The sequence below is a fragment of the Bactrocera neohumeralis genome, chromosome 6 (genome assembly GCF_024586455.1).
Source record: "Bactrocera neohumeralis isolate Rockhampton chromosome 6, APGP_CSIRO_Bneo_wtdbg2-racon-allhic-juicebox.fasta_v2, whole genome shotgun sequence".
NCBI lineage: Eukaryota > Metazoa > Arthropoda > Insecta > Diptera > Tephritidae > Bactrocera > Bactrocera neohumeralis.
The window spans coordinates 25,833,306-25,855,034 of NC_065923.1; the positions used below are offsets into that span (position 1 = coordinate 25,833,306).

General features: G+C 32.0%; 1 protein-coding gene across 5 annotated transcripts in view; it reads right to left on the reverse strand.

Moving 5' to 3' along the window:
• The window catches only part of LOC126762947 (titin homolog), a 162,793-nt gene that overhangs the window by 74,416 nt on the left and 66,648 nt on the right, over positions 1-21,729 (reverse strand). For 3 of the 5 annotated variants that reach the window (XM_050480035.1, XM_050480033.1, XM_050480032.1), the window contains 5 exons: positions 21,194-21,316; positions 19,821-21,128; positions 19,419-19,760; positions 9,666-9,842; positions 7,270-8,052 (listed from right to left, as the gene is read on the reverse strand). In XM_050480035.1, the coding sequence (XP_050335992.1) occupies positions 7,270-8,052; positions 9,666-9,842; positions 19,419-19,760; positions 19,821-21,128; positions 21,194-21,316 (2,733 nt within the window). Of the gene's footprint in view, positions 1-2,986; positions 3,059-7,269; positions 8,053-9,665; positions 9,843-19,418; positions 19,761-19,820; positions 21,129-21,193; positions 21,317-21,729 lie in introns of all 5 variants that reach the window. The other 2 variants (XM_050480034.1, XM_050480031.1) reach the window with 1 other exon arrangement.

Below are 21,729 nucleotides of genomic sequence, written 5' to 3' on the forward strand. Positions count from 1 at the left end.
TGTTAAAAACCACTTTGAATAGTTTTTTGTCTGCAGTGCAGAATCAATATCTGGCCCAATCGATGGCAAACGTCTTGAATCAAAATCATAAAATATTTTTCACAATAAAAAATTTGTATTTAAATTGCACTAAAAAGACGAAATTACTTAGTGAACGACCCAATAGAAATAAGTCATGACAAACTAAATTTATGAAGCTGAGGCTTTTCAGAAACACAGTTTCGAAATTAAAATTTATTTCAGTTCATATGACTTATAGGTCAAAGCATACTGGGCAGGCTCGTAGTTTTTACGAAAGCTGCTGATCCTATTGATAACATTTTTATATTTACATTAAATATTTCTCAATTATTATTCTTTTGGTCCCACTATTAATCTATTGAAGCAATGTCTCCATATTTTTTAATTTAATGTACCAACTCGGTGGCAACTCTTCTCAAATTTTCTTTGACAATAATATGGTCAATTTGTATGTTACTTATGTTACTTATTTTATCAATTTATTTTAATTGAAAATATAAAAGGTGGCAACGCTTCTTAATAAATTATTTTCTAATATAAGTTTGTTTTCTTAATAGTTTCATACTTAAAATAGACTTTATGATACTAAATTATTAATTGTATTCCAATAAAATTATTAAACAGGTGGCAACGCTCAAAATAAATTATCAATCGGGAATTTTTTTACTTTAAATTATGCTTTATGATACTAAATTATTAATTGTATTGCAAAAAATCATTAAACAGGTGGCAACGCTCAAAATAAATTATCAATCCAGAATTTTTTTACGCACTTTAAATTATGCTTTATTATACTAAATTATTACTTTTATTGAACTAAATTTATTAAACAGGTGGCAACGCTTAACATAAATTATTAATCGTGAATTTTCTTGCGCTCTTCAGTTTCTGTATTATATCATCTTGTGTTTTTTTACAAAACTTTTTTATAAGTGTGGCAACCTTCTCACTTTCTGTTTTAAATAATATGATTATTATCAGAGCAATTAGACAAAAAATATTCAAATCGATTCAGTTATGAAAATTTATGACGCAAAAGAAATTTTTTACAAGCTTAAGACTTTAGTGCCGAAATCAAAATAAAATAAAGTAAAAATAATTAAATAAAAAAAAATTTTAAATAAAAAAAAAAATGAAAAAAAAAATAATTTAAAAAATGTTCAGTTAATATGATAAGTTTTATAACATTTTGCTTTATTTTATTTATTTTTTTTTTCTAAGAAAAAATATAAATCGGCTTATTAAATACTCTCAGCGTACGTTTAAGAAGTGTACCGTGTGTATTTACAGTACTGCCATATGTCCGGGGCGTATGAGTAACATTTTGCTTGAGGCACAATTTTTGCTTTCAATTTTATGATCGACTTATAGTAGTTTAAGTACATACATATAATATTTTAAAAAAATAAATGAATTTCCAAAATTTTGCTTAATATCGTAGATATACATATATTAATCTAGAAAAATTCTTAATTCGTAGTTGTTAAATCACTAATTTTTGGAAAAAATGTTAAAAACCCTAATATGAAAATTTTTAAAATATTTAAAAAATATCTATTTCGTTATAAATTCTCACATATTTTAGCACTTAAATAATATTAATATTCTATAACTAATAAATATGCTTGAATCTCTTAAAAGGAAATGTTCTATATAAAGCTTTACCCCAAAATATAAACCTTGCTGATTTCTACCAAACGTGTAGGCCTCAGATGCTCTTTAAAGATTACATTATTGATACAATTTTCTAATATATTGAAAATATTAAATTTTACAAAAATTTTCCATTATGCTACAGCATTAAATATAATATTATAAACAGTAAACGCCCTTCTTTTAAACCAATAAAAACTAAAGGTTCTTGCAAAAATCATCAATCTTGCTCACAATTTGTCCTAAAATATCAAAAATCAATTTTTATATTTTCCATTTTTTTTTTTTAATTGCAGTGTTGCATTTAAAAATAAACGCGCTTTTACTAAACTATACAAATACCGCTATACAACGGCATTGTACATCCGGATTATTTAGACAAATCTCCACCACCGCATGACAGCCAATTTCGAAATGTAATTTATTGAAAAGTTTTCGCACAAAATGTTTGGCTTAAACAAATAAAATGTATGTGGCATTTTGGTAGACAGTTTTTCATAGCAAATTTTCGCGAATATTTATAATGGCAAAGTGCCACAGCGCAGCAACGCCCAGTTGCCTTTTGTGTGATTTTGCTTGAAAGGAAGATCATTCGCAGTTGTGACGTTTGCGCTTGTATGTACATGTCTATACATATATATTTATGTATATATATATATATTTTTTGTATGCATATATATTGTATAAATATGTGTATGTGTGTCAATTTGTTGTTGCTTTCATGTGTGCTGCTCAACGCGTGGCATTTTCTTCTTTGTGTTCAGCAAATACAAACAGGAAGATTTGCGTCATGCTTATTGTTGTAACATTTAAACGCCGAGCAACGCATAAATAAATTGAAAAACCAAAAATAAAAATAATAACAACAATAAATTCAAGTCGAGCAAATAATGAACTTGTCTTGTATGCGTTGACATTTAGCGGCTGCTTTGGCGCCGTCACTCAACTGATGGATCGATGGATCGATGAACCGCAAATGATATAGAAGTGATCATTTGTTTATATGTATAAAAAGAACGTATATATGTATTGGTGTTTACATATGTAGCTGCTTAAAAGCTCTGTAATTAATTTGTTTGAGTTTTGGGAAATTTAAATTGCATAATTGCCATTTATTGAATAGATAGTCATATTAGAAAAGAAAGCATACAAACATTCAGAACGATCATTTGTTGTAGTGTTGTCGAAAAAAGTCATTGTAATATAGTAATTTTAATGGCAGATAGTCAAATGAAAAGTATTGTTTCAGCTAAACAAAATTAGTGCAGAATCTCGTTGCGATTTAAATAGAAGTTAATTAATAATTAAATACCTTTAGTGTTTTGCTATTATGACCCCAACGTAGCTGATGCTTAACGGGCACCAAAAATGTTGGCATTGAGTTCTGAAAGATTTGTTTATATACAGTTTTATATGCAGCTCATTACAATAAATAGCGGTTTTGTCATAAAATGCTTGTTTATAAATTTCTAAAATTATTTATTTTTAATAAAAATAAACAGTTCAAAAATGATGCGAAATTACACAGAGATCGGTTAAAATATGGGAGCATATTATATAGATTGGAGATATGATTTGTTGTTTGGGTTTGAAATTTTTGGAAAATATTGAAGCAATGGTTATAAGATGTGAAAATTTGTCTTATTCTTTTTATATTCTTCTCAATGAATTTCTTAATATGAAATTTTTTTTTATTTCGGGAGATATCTCCCCGAAAATTGGCATGATTTATTGGCCAAAGCAATAACATATTGTCTAAAGAAATTTTCTAGATCGCACGACTATACATAGCTGCCATAAAAACTGATCTCTCAAAATCAAGTTCTTTTAAGGAAAACTTCAACCTGTGTACTGCAAGGGTATGTATAGCTTCCTTGTAGCCGACGTTAGCATTTTTTCTTGTTTTAATATTATTATTATTTATTTATTAATTATTTACATAATGTCCCCACATTTCTTAATTTACTGTTCTAACAAGGTGGAAAAAATTTTTTCGACAATAATATAGTCAATTTAAGCTATATGTATAGTATGTTACTTATTTTATCAATTTATTCTATATCCAAATATAAAAAGGTGGCAACGCTTCTCAATAATTTATTTTCTATGTAATGTTAGCCTTCCTCCTTGTTAGTTTCATACCCAAATTATATTTAACGATACTAAATTATTAGGTTTATTTTAAAAATTTTAAACAGGTGGCAACGCTAAATATAAACTATTAATGGTGCATTTTCTTGTGCTCTTCAGTTTCTATATTTCATCATCTTATGTTTTTTACAAAACTTTTTTTTTATAGGGGTAAGGTTGCCACCTTACCACTGTTTTAAATAATATGATTATTATCACAGACGTGCTGTTGTTGAACCTATTTAGGGTTCTACATGTCTTAATTCGATTCCTTGAGGCTACTGACTAACGTATGAGAAAGTTTTTCTTGTTCGACTTCTACTCGGGTGCTTGAGATTGCTTGTCTAACCCAAGTTGTATGTTCTCCGGTGTGATGTGTGGCGTACTATTAGGAGAATTTTTTTTTATCTTAGTTGGTGTCAGGATCGTATCTAGCTAAAGTACTGTGGTAGTGTATAACTCTAAACATTGCACTACTTTAGTTCCTTTCTAATTATTTCCGAAAAATATTCTATGTAAAATATTTATTTGGGTCTCTGCATATGAGGAATAGTCTCAACTCGGTTTTATATATGTATAACTTTTCGTTTCGGGAGATTTTCAGCAATAGCCTCAATGCTATGCAAATTTTCGGTGAAGGTCGTCAGGATCTAAGCAGGAATTCGCAGTTACTTTGTTCCTTAAAATTAGGTTTGAATTTCATATTTAAGGAATCCAGACTTCCAGTTCCTGCTTAGATGCGACCACTTTCAAAGTAATGACTATTCCGATAATTTGTTCTTTATTGAAAGCACTTTGAAATAAATACTATAAATTACTATATTAGACGGTGATAATTTTTCATTTAAATGTTGACCGCGGCTTACCATTCGGAATTATTGGGCAACTTTTTCGAGCATTTCGGCCGGAATAGTTTCTTCGGAAATGTTGTCTTCCAAAGAATAGTTGCTGGCTTATTTCTGTAGACTTTAGACTTGACGTAGCCCCACAAAAAATAGTCTAAAGGCAATCGTGTTTTGAGGCCAACTTACGGGTCCATTTCTTGAGATGAATTGTTCTCCGAAGTTTTCCCTCAAAATGGCCATAGAATCGAGCTGTTGGCATGTAGCGCCATCTTGTTGAAACCACATGTCAACCAAGTTCAGTTCTTCCATTTTTGGCAACAAAAAGTTTGTTAGCATCAACGATAGCGATCATTCACCGTAACGTTGCGTCCAACAGCATTTTTGAAAAAATACGGTCCAATGATTCCACCAGCGTACAAACCACACCAAACAGTGCATTTTTCGGGATGCATGGGCAGTTCTTGAACGGCTTCTGGTTGCTCTTCACCCCAAATTTTTGCTTATTTACGTAGCCATTCAACCAGAAATGAGCCTCATCGCTGAACAAAATTTGTCGATAAAATATTCCGTTGCTCGAAAAAGTTGCCCAAAATTGGACTTTCCGAATGGACCACCTAAGACGCAGCCGCGGTCAACATTTAAATGAAATTATCTTCAAAAAGTAAATGTCATGAACCAATCTAACGTTTCAAATAAAGAACCGATGAGATTTTATGCGTTTTTTTTTAAAAAAAAAGTTATCAAGCTCTTAAAAAATCACCCGATATATTAGACGGTGATAATTTCTCAACATTACATAATTATTGTAGTTGTTGGTTGAAGGATCGATTGGACAATGTGTTTTGAGGAATTAAAACATTATTTTTTTAGCCTTTAGCTCTTTCAGCAATTTTCATCTATCGTGTAAAAGAACGTCTCTTAAAATAGAAAAGGTCACACATAGCCATGTCTGGCGTATTTGATGATAAAATTGTTGCTTCTGTAGAAGCCTTCTTTATTTATCAATAAGACACACTTTTATTCTTCCATATATTTTTTTACCCGAAAATCTAACATTGATTTTGTTTTATAAATTTTCACTTTTTTGGGTCGTTTGTAGAGTTATGTGCCAAGATGAGTATTAAGGGGTTAATGGGCTTACAGGTTTTAAAAAATCATTTTTTTATTGTCTTATTAAATTCTACATCTAAAATATTGTGCTAAATTTTCAAGTTGATCCGAGTAAAAGCTTTGAGAACTTGTGCGCTTGAAGCGTCTTTAAAAGCGGTGTTTTCGAAGTCGGTTGGCAAGATTTATCGAGAACTACTCAACCGATATTCTTGAAATTTTACACAGGTCTTTGAGATACAATTTTTAAAGACTTAAGCGAAGGATTTTTTTGAAAAAAAAAACTGCCGCGAAATTTTCATTGAAATTAATTTTTTTTTGTAAAAATATCGGCCAAAAATCCAATTTTCAGTTTTTTTTTCTTCTTCCAAGTACTAAGTTAAGATTTTCGCTAAAACACGTATTTTTTCACTTTAGATGATCCTGTCTTCACGGACGCATCTGTTTCCAAGGAGTCACCGGAAAGTTGTGGCTGATATTTAAAATTTTTTTTTTTTAATTTCAGAATTTTTTTGTTAATAGTGTATGTTTGCAACAATAAGAAGTTCTAATAAAATAATTCATTTTTTATATGAGAAAATTTCTGTTTTTTACTCGGGTAGCTAATGTAATCCTTTAACAAATGTAATTTTTTTATTTTTTCGAAACTTTTACAAGATAACATGTTTTTAAATCTGAAAACAAGCTTTTTTCATTGAAAATTGAATATTTCAAAATTAAAAAATAAAATTCAATTTCCAACTATCTAAAACTTCGCGCAATATTTCGAAGACCACACTAATAAAAATATCGAAATTATTTTTAGTACCGACTAACACACCATTAACGACAGCCGCACGTCAATCGAATCTACTATCAATTCGAAAAGTTGAAGTCACTAATTTTTTATGGTGCAGATCTTATTAATTATTTTTTATATTATTTTGATATTTATTGTAGTGATTTATTCTATTTTTTATTTCAGAAATACAGTTGAAAATAAAAATTTAGCGAATATCCTAAGGCCTTGCTATTTAGGACGATTAGCATTTTCGGTTTAGGCTAATTTATTGATTTCCTGTTTTTAATATTTCTTACAATTTTCATTCAAAAAATTTCTTTAAATTTTTTTTTTATTAATTTTAAATTTTTTTCACATTTTCTTTGATTTCACTGATTTCTGGCTTAATCAAACAGTTTTTTCAAATAGCTGCCGCACAACACCTTGTTCGTTGTTCATTGAACCCACAACAAAAGCGTGTCCAACACAAAACAAAAAAAATAAAAATAATTAAAATGCGAAAACAAAACATCTGGCGCAGCAACGCGCACCTGCCACAATACGTTACACACCCATTTTCGCACACTTCTACACATACATGCACTACTAGATGCCAACACTTGCAAACTATAATGATTTTACCGTTCGCTTCAATACACTTGTCTTTGAAATTGTCCATTGTACACAAAACCAGCAGCTTTACAGCTCACGTGCCACCCTCCCAAACACACACACACCCCCACAAATACTCACCTCAATGGTGCGCTCAAAATACTCGAACGCCAACGATGTTGTCTTTGCCGCCGCCAAGCTGTCAACACTTTGTTCATTGATCTCATGCAATTGCTTGCTAACACTATCCAGACTGCGATTAATATCGCACAGATCCGTTTTGAATTGTTCCAGCTTGCCGAGTCGCTCCAGTTGCGACATTCTCTCACTATTGCCCGCCTCGAAATGAAGACGCAAATTCTCCAGCAATTTCAGTATGCGATCGGTGTCGATTTCGCGTGCGCCCGGCGGTTCCAGTGCACGCACGCGATCGATCAGCAATTCGGATTGTGTGATTAACGATCTAAATTTATCCATACAAGTATCGCGGAATTTCTCATGCTCGGTAATGGTGCGCTCAATATCGGCCACGTCACCACCGCTACCGCCCAACTGACTCTGCTGTTGCTGTTGCTTGGCGAAAAAGTCATCGATGTTGCGTTGCAGTTCGGTGATCTCGGCCAAGAATTTCAGTATATTCTCCAGCAGCGTTTTGTAGTCATAGCGTATACCCTCCAATTTGGATTTCAGCGCACGCAAATTGCTAATGACCTGTTCGATTTTTTGCAATGATTCGGGATTTTTCGTTTGTATGCCGAGCGTGGTGTGTATGCGATGCTGGAGCTCATCCTGCGCCTTGTCGATGTCCTGCAGCACATGTGTGAGCTTATCGCTGGTGATCGTGTGCAATTGACGCGCGTCCAGGGAGGATGAAGTGAAAACTGGATACAGCTGTGTATCCACTTGGGTTGTCTTTGTGGCCGTCTGCAGTTAATGTTGGTGCGTGAAATGAAAAATATAAATTTTTTGGGTGAAAATACACAATTGGCGTGAGAAGTGATGTGTAAAATGTTTATGTGAAATTTTTTTTTTTGTACGACGAATTTGTTTGTTTATTTTTGATTTGTTTAAAAAAAATTGTTTTTGTTTATTTTTGCCATGTTATGTACTCGTATGTGCTTACTTGCAGTTTTGGATTTTTATTTTTATTAATGAATTTTCTTAATTTTTTCACTTTTTATTTTTGTTTTTATAACAAGATTTTAGTTTTATTTTTCAAATATTGTTGTTTTTGCGTTTGCATTTTTTTTTTGTAAGAATTTAGTTTTAAGTTTTTATGTATATTTTATTTATTTATAATTTTTAAATTTTATTGGTTTTCTTTTTTTTATTTTTTCTCTATTTTTTTCTTTTTCATTTTATTTCATACTATTTATTTATTTTTAACTTTTTATAAATTTTTTTGTTTGTTGGTTTTTATAATTTTTTTATTTATTTATTATTATTTAAAATTATTTATTTGATTATTTTTTATTATTATTCTTTTACTTCATTTAAAATGTTTTATTATTTTTTTAAATTCTATATATTTTTCTATTTACTTATTTTCATTTAATTAAATTTTTTTATATTACTTATTTAGGTTTTTACTTTTTTTATTTTTCTATTTATTAATTTTAAATCTTGTCACTTAGCATAATTTAAATTTATTTATTTTAATTTTTTTTAATTAAATTTTTAATTTTATTTACTTCGTTTAAAATATTTTATTTGTTTTTTAATTTTTAAATATTTTTCTAATAAATTATTTTTATTTTTTCATTTAATATGGTTTAAATTTGTTTATCAAATTTTTTTAATGTCATTTATGTATATTTTTTATTGACTTTTTATTTTTTGTTTATTTATTTTTTTTTCAATTACTATAATCTGAATTTGTTTATTTTAATTTTTTATTAAGTTAATATTAATTATTTAATATCTCTGTTGTAATTTTTATTTTATTTATTACTTGTTATTTAATATTAATTTTTTCTATATATTTATTGTTATTTTTATTTTAGTGGCAACTTTTTATTTTTTTAATTTTTTTATTTTTTTTTTAATTTTTAATTTTTTTTAAATTTTTTTATATTTTTCTATTTATTTCCTTTTATTATTTAAATTTCTTTCTATAAATCTAAATTTTATTATTCTATATATTTGTTGCTATTTGTATTTTATTTATTACTTTTTGTTTTTTTTTACGTTTTGTAAATTTTTCTATTTATTTATTTTTCATTTATTATTATTATTATTTTTATTTTTTTTTCTATAAATTAATTTTTTTTAATTTAGTAATTCAGTTTATTTTTTGGTTTTTACTTATTTTTCTATATTTTTCTATTTATTTATTTTATTTATTCATTTATTATTATTTAAATTTCTTTAAAATTATATTTTCTATATATTTACTGTTATTTCCATTTTTTTCTACTTATGTCTTTTTTTTTACTTTTTGAATACATACTCATTTATTTTTATTTTTTTTCCAATATATTATTTTATTGATTTTTCTAAAACATTCAAACAATTCATATACCGCTCTCACCACTCACCTCCTCATTGTCACTCATGATTTTCTCCAGTATGATTTCGACTTCACGCTTCTCCGCTATTTGCGTTGTCCAATTGTCTAGACTGGTTGTTACATCGACTTGACGCTTACTGAAACCGTTGAGGATATCTTCGACTGCCGTCACTGAGGATTTCGTTTCGAGATACGGATCCACGATCTGTACGACAGCGCCAAATGCGTTTGTGTGTGTGAGCACGGTAGTTTATGCGTGTGCGCCCAACGCCATACATATTTGTTTTTGTTGTTGTTGTTGTTGGTTATTTGAAATGACAGAAATAGCAGAAATGTTGCCGTTATAGATTTTCTCTTATTTTCCATTAATACTTCTATTTATACATATGTACATATGTATAGACATACATACATACATTTGTATAGACATTTTGTTACTAATTTTGTGTTTATTTTTCTCCGAACCGCAAGCATATGTATATAAGCTTATACATAAGTTCATATGATATTTATGTATTTTGTGTTAAATGCTCAGTATTTGTTGTTGTGTTTTCAAGTGCTGTATAGCGGCATGCGCGCTCCCGAAAGCGCTTCGAAAACGCGTGCCGCTTTCGAAAAATCTCAAAATCAAAGCAAAAGGGACGGAAGTTGCACTATTCTGTGCCGCTCAGCTGGGAGTTGTATGCAGCCAGGCGCTTGTAAGTGGTTTATACATATATGTAAATACTTAAGTACAGTTGTAGCTTTTTAATATAAATATGTTTATATCTACATACATATACGTATGTAAGTCTGTTTAGGAAAATACTTGTATATTTTGGTTTGCAAGTGTATAATTTAATTAATAGTAATGCTGAAAGCGTTTATCCACTATATTTATATACTCAATTAGTTTGTTATTTATTAGCTCTGGTTGTTTTCGTTTTTTGTTTTTTAGTTTTTGTTTTGTGTTTGCTGCATCTGCTACCAATCACATTTGTTATAGTGCTTAGTGAAATCTCCTCAAAGCTAACCTAATTATGAGTTTTGCAGCATGCTTTATTAGTTTATAGATAAAAGAATTCTTAGAAGCGGCTTTATTAGCTTGTAATTGTCTATTTAATGGCGTGTTCGAGTGCACTTATGTTTGAGCAGTTCATGTTGTAATGATATCCTACCACTTAAGACTATTATCATGCACCCTTCAATTTTTAATTAAGGGCCACATCAAAAAAACAATAAAAGAATTACAGTTCTTGGAAAACATAGGTTTCTAGTTAAAAAAAAAAACAAAACAACACAAAATATTGTTTTTGAAAACATCAATTTCTCGTTCAAAATCGTCGCTTATTTTGTTAATATTGGGTAGTCGGTAGTCTTTTCGTATTTTGTCAATAGATGTCGTTGCAGTTGTATATCTCCACTGCTACCAATCACATTGTATCATACCAAACACAGTTGGAAAGGTGAGATTTTAAGCTTCATTTAACCAAAAAATTAAATTCGGTGAAGTTGAAAAAAGTTACAGCTGTTCAAAAATCAGTGAAAATAATGACGAAAATCGCTACATTTTGAAATTTTTATATAAAAAAGAATGGAAGGGAAGAATGCCACGCAAGCCACCAATGAAATTTGTGAAGTTTACAGAGACGATGCTGTATCAGTTCGTGTAGCACAACAATGCTTCGCTCGCTTTCGTTCTGGAAATTTCGTAATTTCAATTTACACTGATGGAATAATGTCTCTAGCGGAAAAATGGCAAAGTGGTCGACCAAAATGGTACATATTTGTTTATTTACTTATTAGTATAAATAAAAAAAAAAAAAATTGAAGTTTGATCAGAAAAGACTTTTTCGACTACTCAATATATCGAATTTTTTTAAATGTAAATTAGCTAAACAAATTTCACTTTAATTGTTAAGATAACAAAACATATCATAGAGTATATTTTCATAACTTTAATAAATGCATTAGGTGGTTAAAAGCTACAGTTTCTTATTCTCTTGATACTCTGAATATCTATCTGATAATATGAAAAAATTTAACACTCCACGGATAACCGTTCTGTCACAATTAAGTATGACTTTCTTAGAGGTGTCTAAGAACCTATTCTTCAGTGTTTTATTACAAAAAAGTTTAACAGAAATTGTTATCTAAAATTCTCGAATTAGCCATAGAGACTCAGCAGCGATCAGCCAGATATCTCTTAGTTAGACTTATATTTGTCTGACGATCTACATTTTTGGTGAGAATTACACTGAAAATAACTCACAAATGAGCTGCTTGCCGACGAAACATAAATTTGATAGACATAATTCTTCTATACGAAATTTCTTAAAAATTATGAGAATATTTCGGTGGTTGGAGCAGTTTGGTGCAGTTGTCAATTTTTTTCTATTGTATTGATATGTATGGCCTTTAAGTACGATACAATTTTTAGCCGGATTCATAGCTTACTTTGTCTGTAGCAGCTGGTAAAGTTAGGCGTGTTTTTTATGAGCTTGGTGAATTTCATTTGTTAAAAAAGAATTGATCAAAGAATTTTTTCGTGAATTCTTGGTTAAAAACAATAATGTAACGATACCCAGCCTCTTTATATGCCAGGTTTATGTAAGCTATTGTGTACTTTTTAGAAATAATGAAATCGGAACAATAAAATCGTGACACTTTCGAATATTCAAATTTTATTCTTTTCTAAAATATTTATTTTTGCTATAAAAAGTGTCTAAACAATTTTTGTTTTTTCAAGTAAAAAGCTTTATTATACCGAGATTTTTAGAACCCGAATGCATGTTTCCTTTCTACTCAGCAATTTGGCTATGTTAAAACACATTTATATGTGCTTGTCATGTCTTTTTCGATTATTTTGATCAGCTTATGGAGAAAACTCATGCATGTTGCAAGCAATTTTCGCTGCCACGCATACATTCAAAGCGTATGTATATTTGTTTAAGACTCAACAGCATGGCATATACTACTTGTGAGTTTTCAATGTGAGATAGAGCACAGATGCCTGTGCAGCTGCTCCTTTTTAATAATTTTCGAAAAATCTACTCAATCTTCTACACAGTAAATAAATGAATATTTAAAATATATCGTTAATTTCGTATATTATATACAAACAATATATGTATGTATGAACTTGTACTTGTAGAACACACAGTTAGTTGTTTAATGGTTTGAAATATTTTGCAAAATTCGCCAAGCAAAACAAATCATGCAGTTTAACTCACATGTGTTCAACTTGATCACGTACTTACGCGCGCTTATAAGTAGATGTGTGGGGTATATAGACATTTTTTGCTATTTAGATATTAAAGAATTAGTTTCTTTATTAGTTGATTATTTTTTATTTGTCAAATGTCGAAACTGTAAAAATGAATGCACGAGTTTTTAAAAAATTGAAGTGCACTTTCAGGCGCTTTGTTTTACATTTTTATCTTTTTTATCATTTTTATGAACTTCTGTCAATTTTATGCACTATTGTATTATATTGAAACTAAAACTGAGCTATAAAAGAGACGGTAGCATGTTTGCGCTTTTGGTTTGAATTGCTTTTGGGTCTGTCCCAAACAAATCCAGCCTAAATGTAGGCAACATTTATTTTTTGGGCAGGTAAAATATTGACTTTGGAAGTAATTTACAACTATTGAAGAATAATTAAAAAATTGGATAAATGTGAAAGAATAATCGAAAATGTGATGGTGATAAGCAAAAATAAAAAAAATTATCTAATTGCATAAAGAACTGAACAAGATTAGAATAAGAATATGTATATTTAAGTTTGTTCTACGTTTTAGACCAATTATAGACGGTAAAGCTTCAGCTGAATAAAAATTTTCTAGCAAAATTACGATTTTAATATAAAATATTGCCTACAATTAGGCGACTTATGATGTGACGATATGGCTTAGCCATATAATTCTGTAATTTTTTGAAATATTATATTATATTGAAACTACTACTGATATATAAAAGATACTGTAGCATGTTTTTTGATTTGTATCTATTTTGGTGCTTACTTATCCAAATCCAGCCTCAATGTAGGCAACATTTATTTATTTTTTGGACAATTTTAAGTAAAATATTGACTTTGGAAACTATTTACAACTGTTGAAGGAAAATTAAAAAAATCCAAATTCGATAAATGTGAAAAATAGTTCAAAATGTGATGGTAAATGGTAAAAAAAATAACAAAAAAAAAACTAAAAAAAAATTTAAAATAAAAAAATTTAAAATAAAAAATTAAAAAAACGAATTACAAATTATTTATAAAAAATTTACATGAAATATCATTTTTTTAATATCAATCTATTCTGTGTGAACTTTTTATAAATATGTTTTTAATTTTTTTTTTTAATTTTTTTTATTATAATCCTTATATTTTCTAATATTTTTCGCCCGTTCATAGGGCTTAAAACATCCGCAGAACACTGAACTTTTGGCAAAATTTCGATTTTAATATAAAATATTGCCTACAATTAGGCGTGAATGACTATGTAAACTTGTTCAGTCTACTCTTTCTAATAATTAATATATGACATATTTTGTTAAAAAAAAATGCTTGACACAAACTTCGTAAATAATTCTTTTGCCGTTTAGTTCGCTGCCTTGCCACCCTTTCAAATATTCGCTGGGTTCATTAAACATTCTCTAGCCACTAGTGTATGATTACCTACACACTGTATCTAATGTAATGCAATGAAATTTCTACAATGTAAATTCAAATTTGATTAGTTTCGCCAGCAATTCCTCACATTTCAACACATTCGTCCAGACGTCTGTGGCGTAACATGAAGTTTTAGCGGCTACTCTCATGGATCTGGCCTATTTTTAGCAAGTGTTTATTGCCTTGCAAGTCTACTGCAAGTGAAATTTCACTTCATTACTTCTGTTTGTTTGCTTTCTCGCGCTTGCCTAAAAATACAATATCTGCTTGCAAATATTCGCCAAGTAGATTTTTGTTGGTTTCCTACGCTGCAACTTAGTGGAAACTCTTTTAATAGCTTCATTTGCTTGCAACATACTGCAATTATACAGTTCTCTGGCAGCAATGTTTACTTTTACACGCAGCTATGCGAAAGTACGCCTATGTAAAGGGATATTTAAGTGCGTGTACTCACATAATTTCTACGAATTCTGATTTCACTCGAAATCTTCTATTTTTGTAGAGTGTGAAGTGGAGCAGTCATTAAATAAGTTTTTTGTTTTGGATATGATTTTCACTTAAAGATGGAAAAAACGAGATTTTTTTGGGAGTATATACATTGAAGGGAGCAGATGGATGTATGTAAGTTAGTGGGTATAAAACCAGCTGATTAATTTTGAAAGGTTTAAAGATTGTACTATTTTAAATACTAGTCAGAAAATGCTTACTTAGTTACTAGTTTCTCAAAATTTTTAAACCAAAATTTAGAAAATTGCTTTAAAATTAAAAAAAATCATTTCTTCAAATTTACATTTTTTTTAGTTGTGGTTACCTGAGTACTAATTTCTGTAAATTTTTTAACCAAAATTAGAAAAAATCTCTTTTTCGCATTTATATTTTTTTTTTATAAAAATTTTTTTTTTGCTTTTCTTTACTTTTCACTGCCAAACTCAACTAACTTCTCTCTCTCTCTCTCTCTTTTATTTCATTTTTATTTCGCTAAATTAAAAAGCAATTGCTCTCATTTGGCCCTTAACCACTTCCGCAGTCTTTACTACAAAACTACTCCTTCATTCACACATCATCTATGTTCTTCTCACCACCATAAAGAAATGTTTAAATCAGCAGCACATTAGTGCGTCGTCAAAAATATATTTCATGTTTGGTTAACATGTCAGAAGTGGGCACTAAGAAAAATTAATTTCTGCTGTCATAATGAAATTAATTGCAAATGAGTTGAATGTAGCAAGTGCTTGTGCTGACTGCGTGACCAACTGCTGCTCAAGCAGAAAGTACTTGTTAGCACACTGAAAAAAATTGTTGCAAATTTCAAAAAATCATCAAATTTAATGTTATTGTATTAATACATAAATACTAAATAAATTTTTCGAACTCTTACGAAAATGTCAGATTGATCTTTGTCCGAACTATTTAGTTTGAGAAAAGTAGCTCATCTTTAGTTTTTCTACATTATCGTCAACAAAATGTATTTTACTAAGTTAACTGTCCTTAATTACTATGCCAAATGTAAGCGCGACCTGTCAACTAGATTCTTCGCAGCAGTTGCTTATGTCGGTACACCTCAGTGCGATTTTTAAAAAATTTTATTTTGGGTAAAAATATCCAATAAAGAATTTGTCAAACATTTTGTATTTCTAACTAAATTTCGTATGCGGAAACTTGTTGGAAAAGGCTTATGGTTTTTTAAAAATGCAAGCCTACGAGTGGTACAAAGCCTTTAAATACGAAGGTCGACAGATCGTTGAAGACATGCCTTATTCTGGACGACCTACGACCGCTTCAACTGATAAAAATATTTAAAAAGTGAAGGGTATGGTGCTTGAAAATCGTCAGGCAAGTGTTAGAGAGATGGCAAGAGAGCTCGACATCTCTCGTGAGTCCGTTCGAATGATTGTGGTGGATATTTTGGGTATGAAACACGTTCTTGCTCGACTCGTCCCGATAAAGCCGATTTTTTTTCGGAATGAGTACAGTAAACAGGTCATTTTGAATATGCTTGATCGTGCGAAATTCGGTCACACATTCATGGAGAGCTTATAACTGACAAAGGTTTATGAGTTTGACATGCAAACAAGTCAACAATCAACCGAATGCAACCCGTTTTCAGTCAATAGAAGAGATAAAAGAAAATTCGCTGAAGGAGCTGATCATCTAAAGTTATAACATTTTTTCACCTCGCCGTCAGTTTATGGATTCCATCCCAAAAGAACTGCGTCGGCTTGGCGGTTAAGAATGATTCGAACCAATTTTTAGTACCTTGTTTTGATGTGAATCGTATTTGAGTGAGGAAGTTCTACATGGAATGGAGCAAATGGTAGCCAGAACAGGCAAGGTCTGAGGTCATAAGTCGGCAGAACAAAATTTCCTCGCCACTCCTTTTTAAATAATTTTTAACTGTTTTTTTTTTCAACATGAGGTCATGATGGCAAATTATTGCTTCTTGTCTAATCGCTATTTCCAGGCGTTATTCAGCAATCGCTCGTTTCAATTCGATAAGTTGTTCTCGGTAGAGTTTCCAATTAACCTTAGCAAGATAACGGTATGTCGAAATGACGTGCTATTTTTTTACGCTTCATTTGTATTAGGAGCAACTTTAAACGTGCAGTTCGCTTAGTCGGTTCTTGTGTCTTTATGTGTAGGACATAAAACTGAAAACCACTGAAAAAAATGGTCTCATTCAAGAAACATATAATTTTAAAAGCTTTGACATTATTCTAATCGATTTACAGAAAAATTGCCGTATCTTTCCATTGGCGGTTTTAACAGTCCATAAAAAAGCCATTGATTTGGATGGTTGGTTTGGATTAACGTATGATTTTCTACGTTTAAGGTTAACGCAAAAGATACATTTGTCATCACAATTGTTTTGTAGTGTTCAAGCAAGATTTCTGATATTCAAAACTGTCCTTCAACGTCTCTTAGCTTCAGTTCATATATTTAGCAACCAATTTCCTTGCTTTCGAATATATTCGGCTGCTTCCTGACGCTTTGAAGTAAGCAGCCTGACTCTTGTGACTCCCAAATATTATTTGGGAGAATTTCTTGAGTTTGACAATAATTTTCAAAGAATAATGCTTCCCATCACATGTGCACGACTTTCTGAATAGAATGGCTATAGATTAAAATAAATCGATTAAAATTAAACCCGAATAAATATCGAGTGATCTAAGTAAAGATACTGTTTTTGGCAGATCACGCGTGAGTCGTTTGAAGCTTTCATTTTAATAACGTTTACAAATCGTTAAACTTTATTACGCACCGCTCAACTTATGGGCAACATAATCGGACTACTGAGCATACTATTCGCAACACCATTAATCATCTTGAGTTCCAGCCTTCAATATTAAACAAAATATTACCGAATAGACCACGTCCAACAAGCTGTGAAGAAAATATAACAGCCGTAGCTGAGAATGTACATAAAGACCGTGAAAAGTTAATTCGGCGCATTTTGTAAATTTTTTCGTCGAATATGAAAGCGTACAACAACAACAAGAACTTGAAAAATTCCAAGAAGATCCGACGTATTCGAGCCAAATTTTGTTCAGCGATGAGGGCCATTTCTGGCTCAATGGCAATAGTAACAATCACTGGATTTATTGAGAGAACACTTCGATGAACAGATCATTTAACGTTTTGGGTCGGTCGATTGGTCACCAAGATCGTGTGATATCAGACCGTTAGACCTTTTCCTGTGGCGATATGTAAAGTGTAAAGTCTATGCGGACAATTCCGCTTCGATTCAGGCCTTGGAGCAAAACATCACGCATGTCGTTCGCCAGTTACCAGTAGAATTGCTCGAACGAGTCATCGAAAATTGGACTCAACGGACGGACCATCTGAGACGTAGTCGCGGCCAACATTTAAAAGAGATAATCTTCAAAAAATAAATGCCAAATAATGTTTTTAGGATGATAATAAACATTCTTCATTAAATTTAAAGTTTCTTTGTTTTTGATTAAAAAAATAAGGAACTTCGAAATGTATCACCCCCTATATGAGTCGAAATTCGGACTGCAAGAATTAGGAATTTGTTGAAATTTAGGTTTGAGGTTAGGTTCGAGTATATAATTTGACCGAGTAAAATCGACCTACAATTCTTATTCATTATTCTATTTCATTTCTTATTATTTTCACTTTGATTTAATTTGAATTAGTTACCTCCAAGTGTCTTTCCTGTCTAGAACATTGGTTTATTTTTTTTTTTTTAATTAGAAAAGTTTTTAGTTTTAGTCAAGTAAGTGTGTGTATTTTATAAAATGCGAGACAAAATGAAATTCTCCATCTAAAATGCAAAACAACGTATCATCAAAAAAAAAAAAAAATCAAAAATCGCTGTCAGATATTATAACCAATATATAACCATCTTATAACCGAACTCAAATTTTGTTTCAAGCTGAGTGGTTGCTATTATATCGTTTTTCCTTCACCCGTAAAATTGTTGAAAGTGATGTTGCGTTATTTCGCATTTTAGGTAGTATATAAACCTTTTTGCAGCTATTTTTTTAGTCGATGTTTATGTCAGATACCAAAATAGTTAACTAATTTTAAAATACTCTGTTTAATCAATGTTTCTCTTTTGATTTAAGTAACTATTCATGTTATGTTGGCTTTGAAATTAACAAATACTTTGCTAAGGAAAATTAAAACAGAGGAGAATTATAGACATGATAGACACAAAGTGAGAACTGACTCGAAAATATTGTATCTAACCCCCAGAAAAGGCCCTGTATTGTCCTATCATTTTATATCTTCGACTTGATGAAGAACTACTTAAAGCTTTAAATATAGTAAGCATGTGCACCATATTTTCTTAAAAATATCAAGTAATAAACTTTGTTAGTAGCACGTGGTTAACAAGGAAATTGGAAAGCACATAAATTTGGAACAAAATAGGTTAGAAAGCGTATTGCAACAACAAATTTGGGCACTTAAGCATTACAGGTATGAGCATCGATAGTTTTCAGGTATTTCGGTAAATAAAGCGAATATGTAAGTACTCAAAACCAATAGTGTTTAAAAAGATAAATATTATTACATATAACTAAAAGCCGGAGAATTACCACTACCACTTAAAATACAACTCCATAAATATTTAGTTTTGTAAATACTATATAAAATAGAAGTACACACTTTCAAATTGATAAAACGTGTTCCCAAACTCTTCAAATCTGCATAATCGGCGCGTATGTGCTTCCAGTTCTCTTGCAAAAACTGTAGCTTCTGCTCGTCGGCCGTTTGTTTTAGCTGCTTATCCAGATTATCCAGCTGACTGGCCAACTCATTAGCTTTCTCGAAGAATTCAATAAGCAAGGAGACACAATCGACGCGTTTCAGCACCAAATCCTTCAGTTCAATCCAATGCTTGTGCAGCGCCTCAGCCTTAGAATCGACATCGTACCGTTGTTGTGGACTTAACGATTCTAGATGCGCTTTAATAGACTCAAGCAGCAAATTTATGAGCTCGCCTTTGATCTGTAAGAGAGTAGTTTGTAATTAATTGCAGCAAATTTGCTTAAAAATCTACACAACAACCTCTAAATCCTGCATGAGTTCGTGATGTTGCAGTAGGAACTGTTTACTCTGTTCCAATGTGCTGCCCATATCGACATGCTGCTGCAAATACAATTGTCCCGACGACATCAGCCAGTTGAGCAAATCATTGTACTGCGTCAAAAAGTCCGAGAGCGCCTTCTGTACGCGTTGATGGTCCTCATTGCTAGTCGAACAAATACTCTCGATGTACGTCTTACGATTCTCAATTTCGTCGAGCACACGCTTTACACCTTGCGTTTCGGGTTGTGTGCGACCGACTTCGTCTAATATGCTATAGCCGAGACGTAGTGGCTCCTCCGTGAAACTGCGCACATCACGCGTCACCTTTGCGTACATGGCGAAGCTCTCAGGCGTATTGGGCGGCAAACGCACATTCGCCAACTCCACTTCAAGTTTCTCGAGCACGCTCAACGTGTTTTCGGCCTTGGCGAAGAAGTCACGTGACTGCTGCAGCCAGTGTTCACGTTGATCCACCAGGTCCAGGTGTTCCGTACAGGCGCTCAGCACATTATAAGCGCGCGCACAAGCCTCATCGCCAGTAAAGGTGCCAGAGGCCTGTAGTTTTTCCTTAGCGCGTGTGATCTTCAGCGCACGATCACGCAGCAGCAAAGCTTGCTGTTTCCATTCACGATAGTTGTGCAGAGCGTTATTTGCCGTGTGTTCGCACTCGCCCAAACTGAAGAGACTGTCGACTTCGCTGCGTTGTTGCCGTAAGGCCGCCTCCACTTCGTCCAACTCGCGTCCGAGTAGCGCCAATGTGAGACAGTGTTCCAATTGTACTTTACGCGTTTGCCACGCAGTCTCCAAAGCATTGCGGCGATCGTGCAGTGCCTCCAACCACAACTGGACTTGGTGAACGGCGCGTGCGGCATCACGCTTGATATGCTCGGGTCGTGTGTCTAATGTTTCCAGGTTGACAAGTTCCTTCAGCTGTGCGAGCAGCTCGTTGCCATCTTTTAGCGCCGCCATTACCGCCGTGAGCATGTCGATGCGTAACTGTTTGAATTTGTTGAGGAACTCTTGCACGGCCGTCACTTCGATCGGCAGCATTGTGTCGATGCAGGCGACCTCCAGTTGGTCCATGCGACGCTGACACTGTGCCATCTTCTCTTGCAGCTGTGTGGCGAGGTGGAGTATGTGTTGGCGGTCTTGCAGTAAATGCAAAATATCTTGCCAAATGATATTCAGCGTATCGGCCATGGCGTTGACTAGTTCGGAGCTGATACGCTTGCTGGCGAGTAATTTGTCTGCCTTCTGTACGAATTCGTCCATCGGGCCGGGTAGATTCTAGTTACGGTAGAATGAGAGCAGCATGTTATTACTTGTTAAACTTGCATAAGAATTGTACTAACCTGTATATTCCTAAGAGTCTCATCGTGATCCCTCTGCAAGCGTATGGACTCATCGAGATTCGTGCCTAATGTTGTGATCTTTGGCTCTAATTCAACAACTTTAATATATAATTTGTCCGGGCTCTGTAAGAAAAATCGTGTGTAAGGTTTATCCTTGTCGGTAAGCACTAATTTGAAAGAGTTTTATTGTCGTGTAGATAGGTGTTTGGGTACGGGATCAGGACAGGAACTGAACGGAATATGTCTTGTGTTAGCGCTGTAAAAGTGGTACATATGTGGGAAAGAGTGTGTGGTTGAGGTAATAAGTTATAAGGAACAGATTGCAGCAGAAACGAAAGGTGGACCAAATCAAAGCTTTGAAGAAGTTTATTAAAATATGAGGTTATATACAGTAATATGACGTGCAAAGCTTTGAAATAGTGTCTACCAAGTATTCTCTAGTTAAAGGATATCTACTGACATATTAGATGAGATTTCTTTCTTTCGAAACATTGATCGTTTTTTTCTTAAAAGAATATGAAAACTGGAAAGAAAAA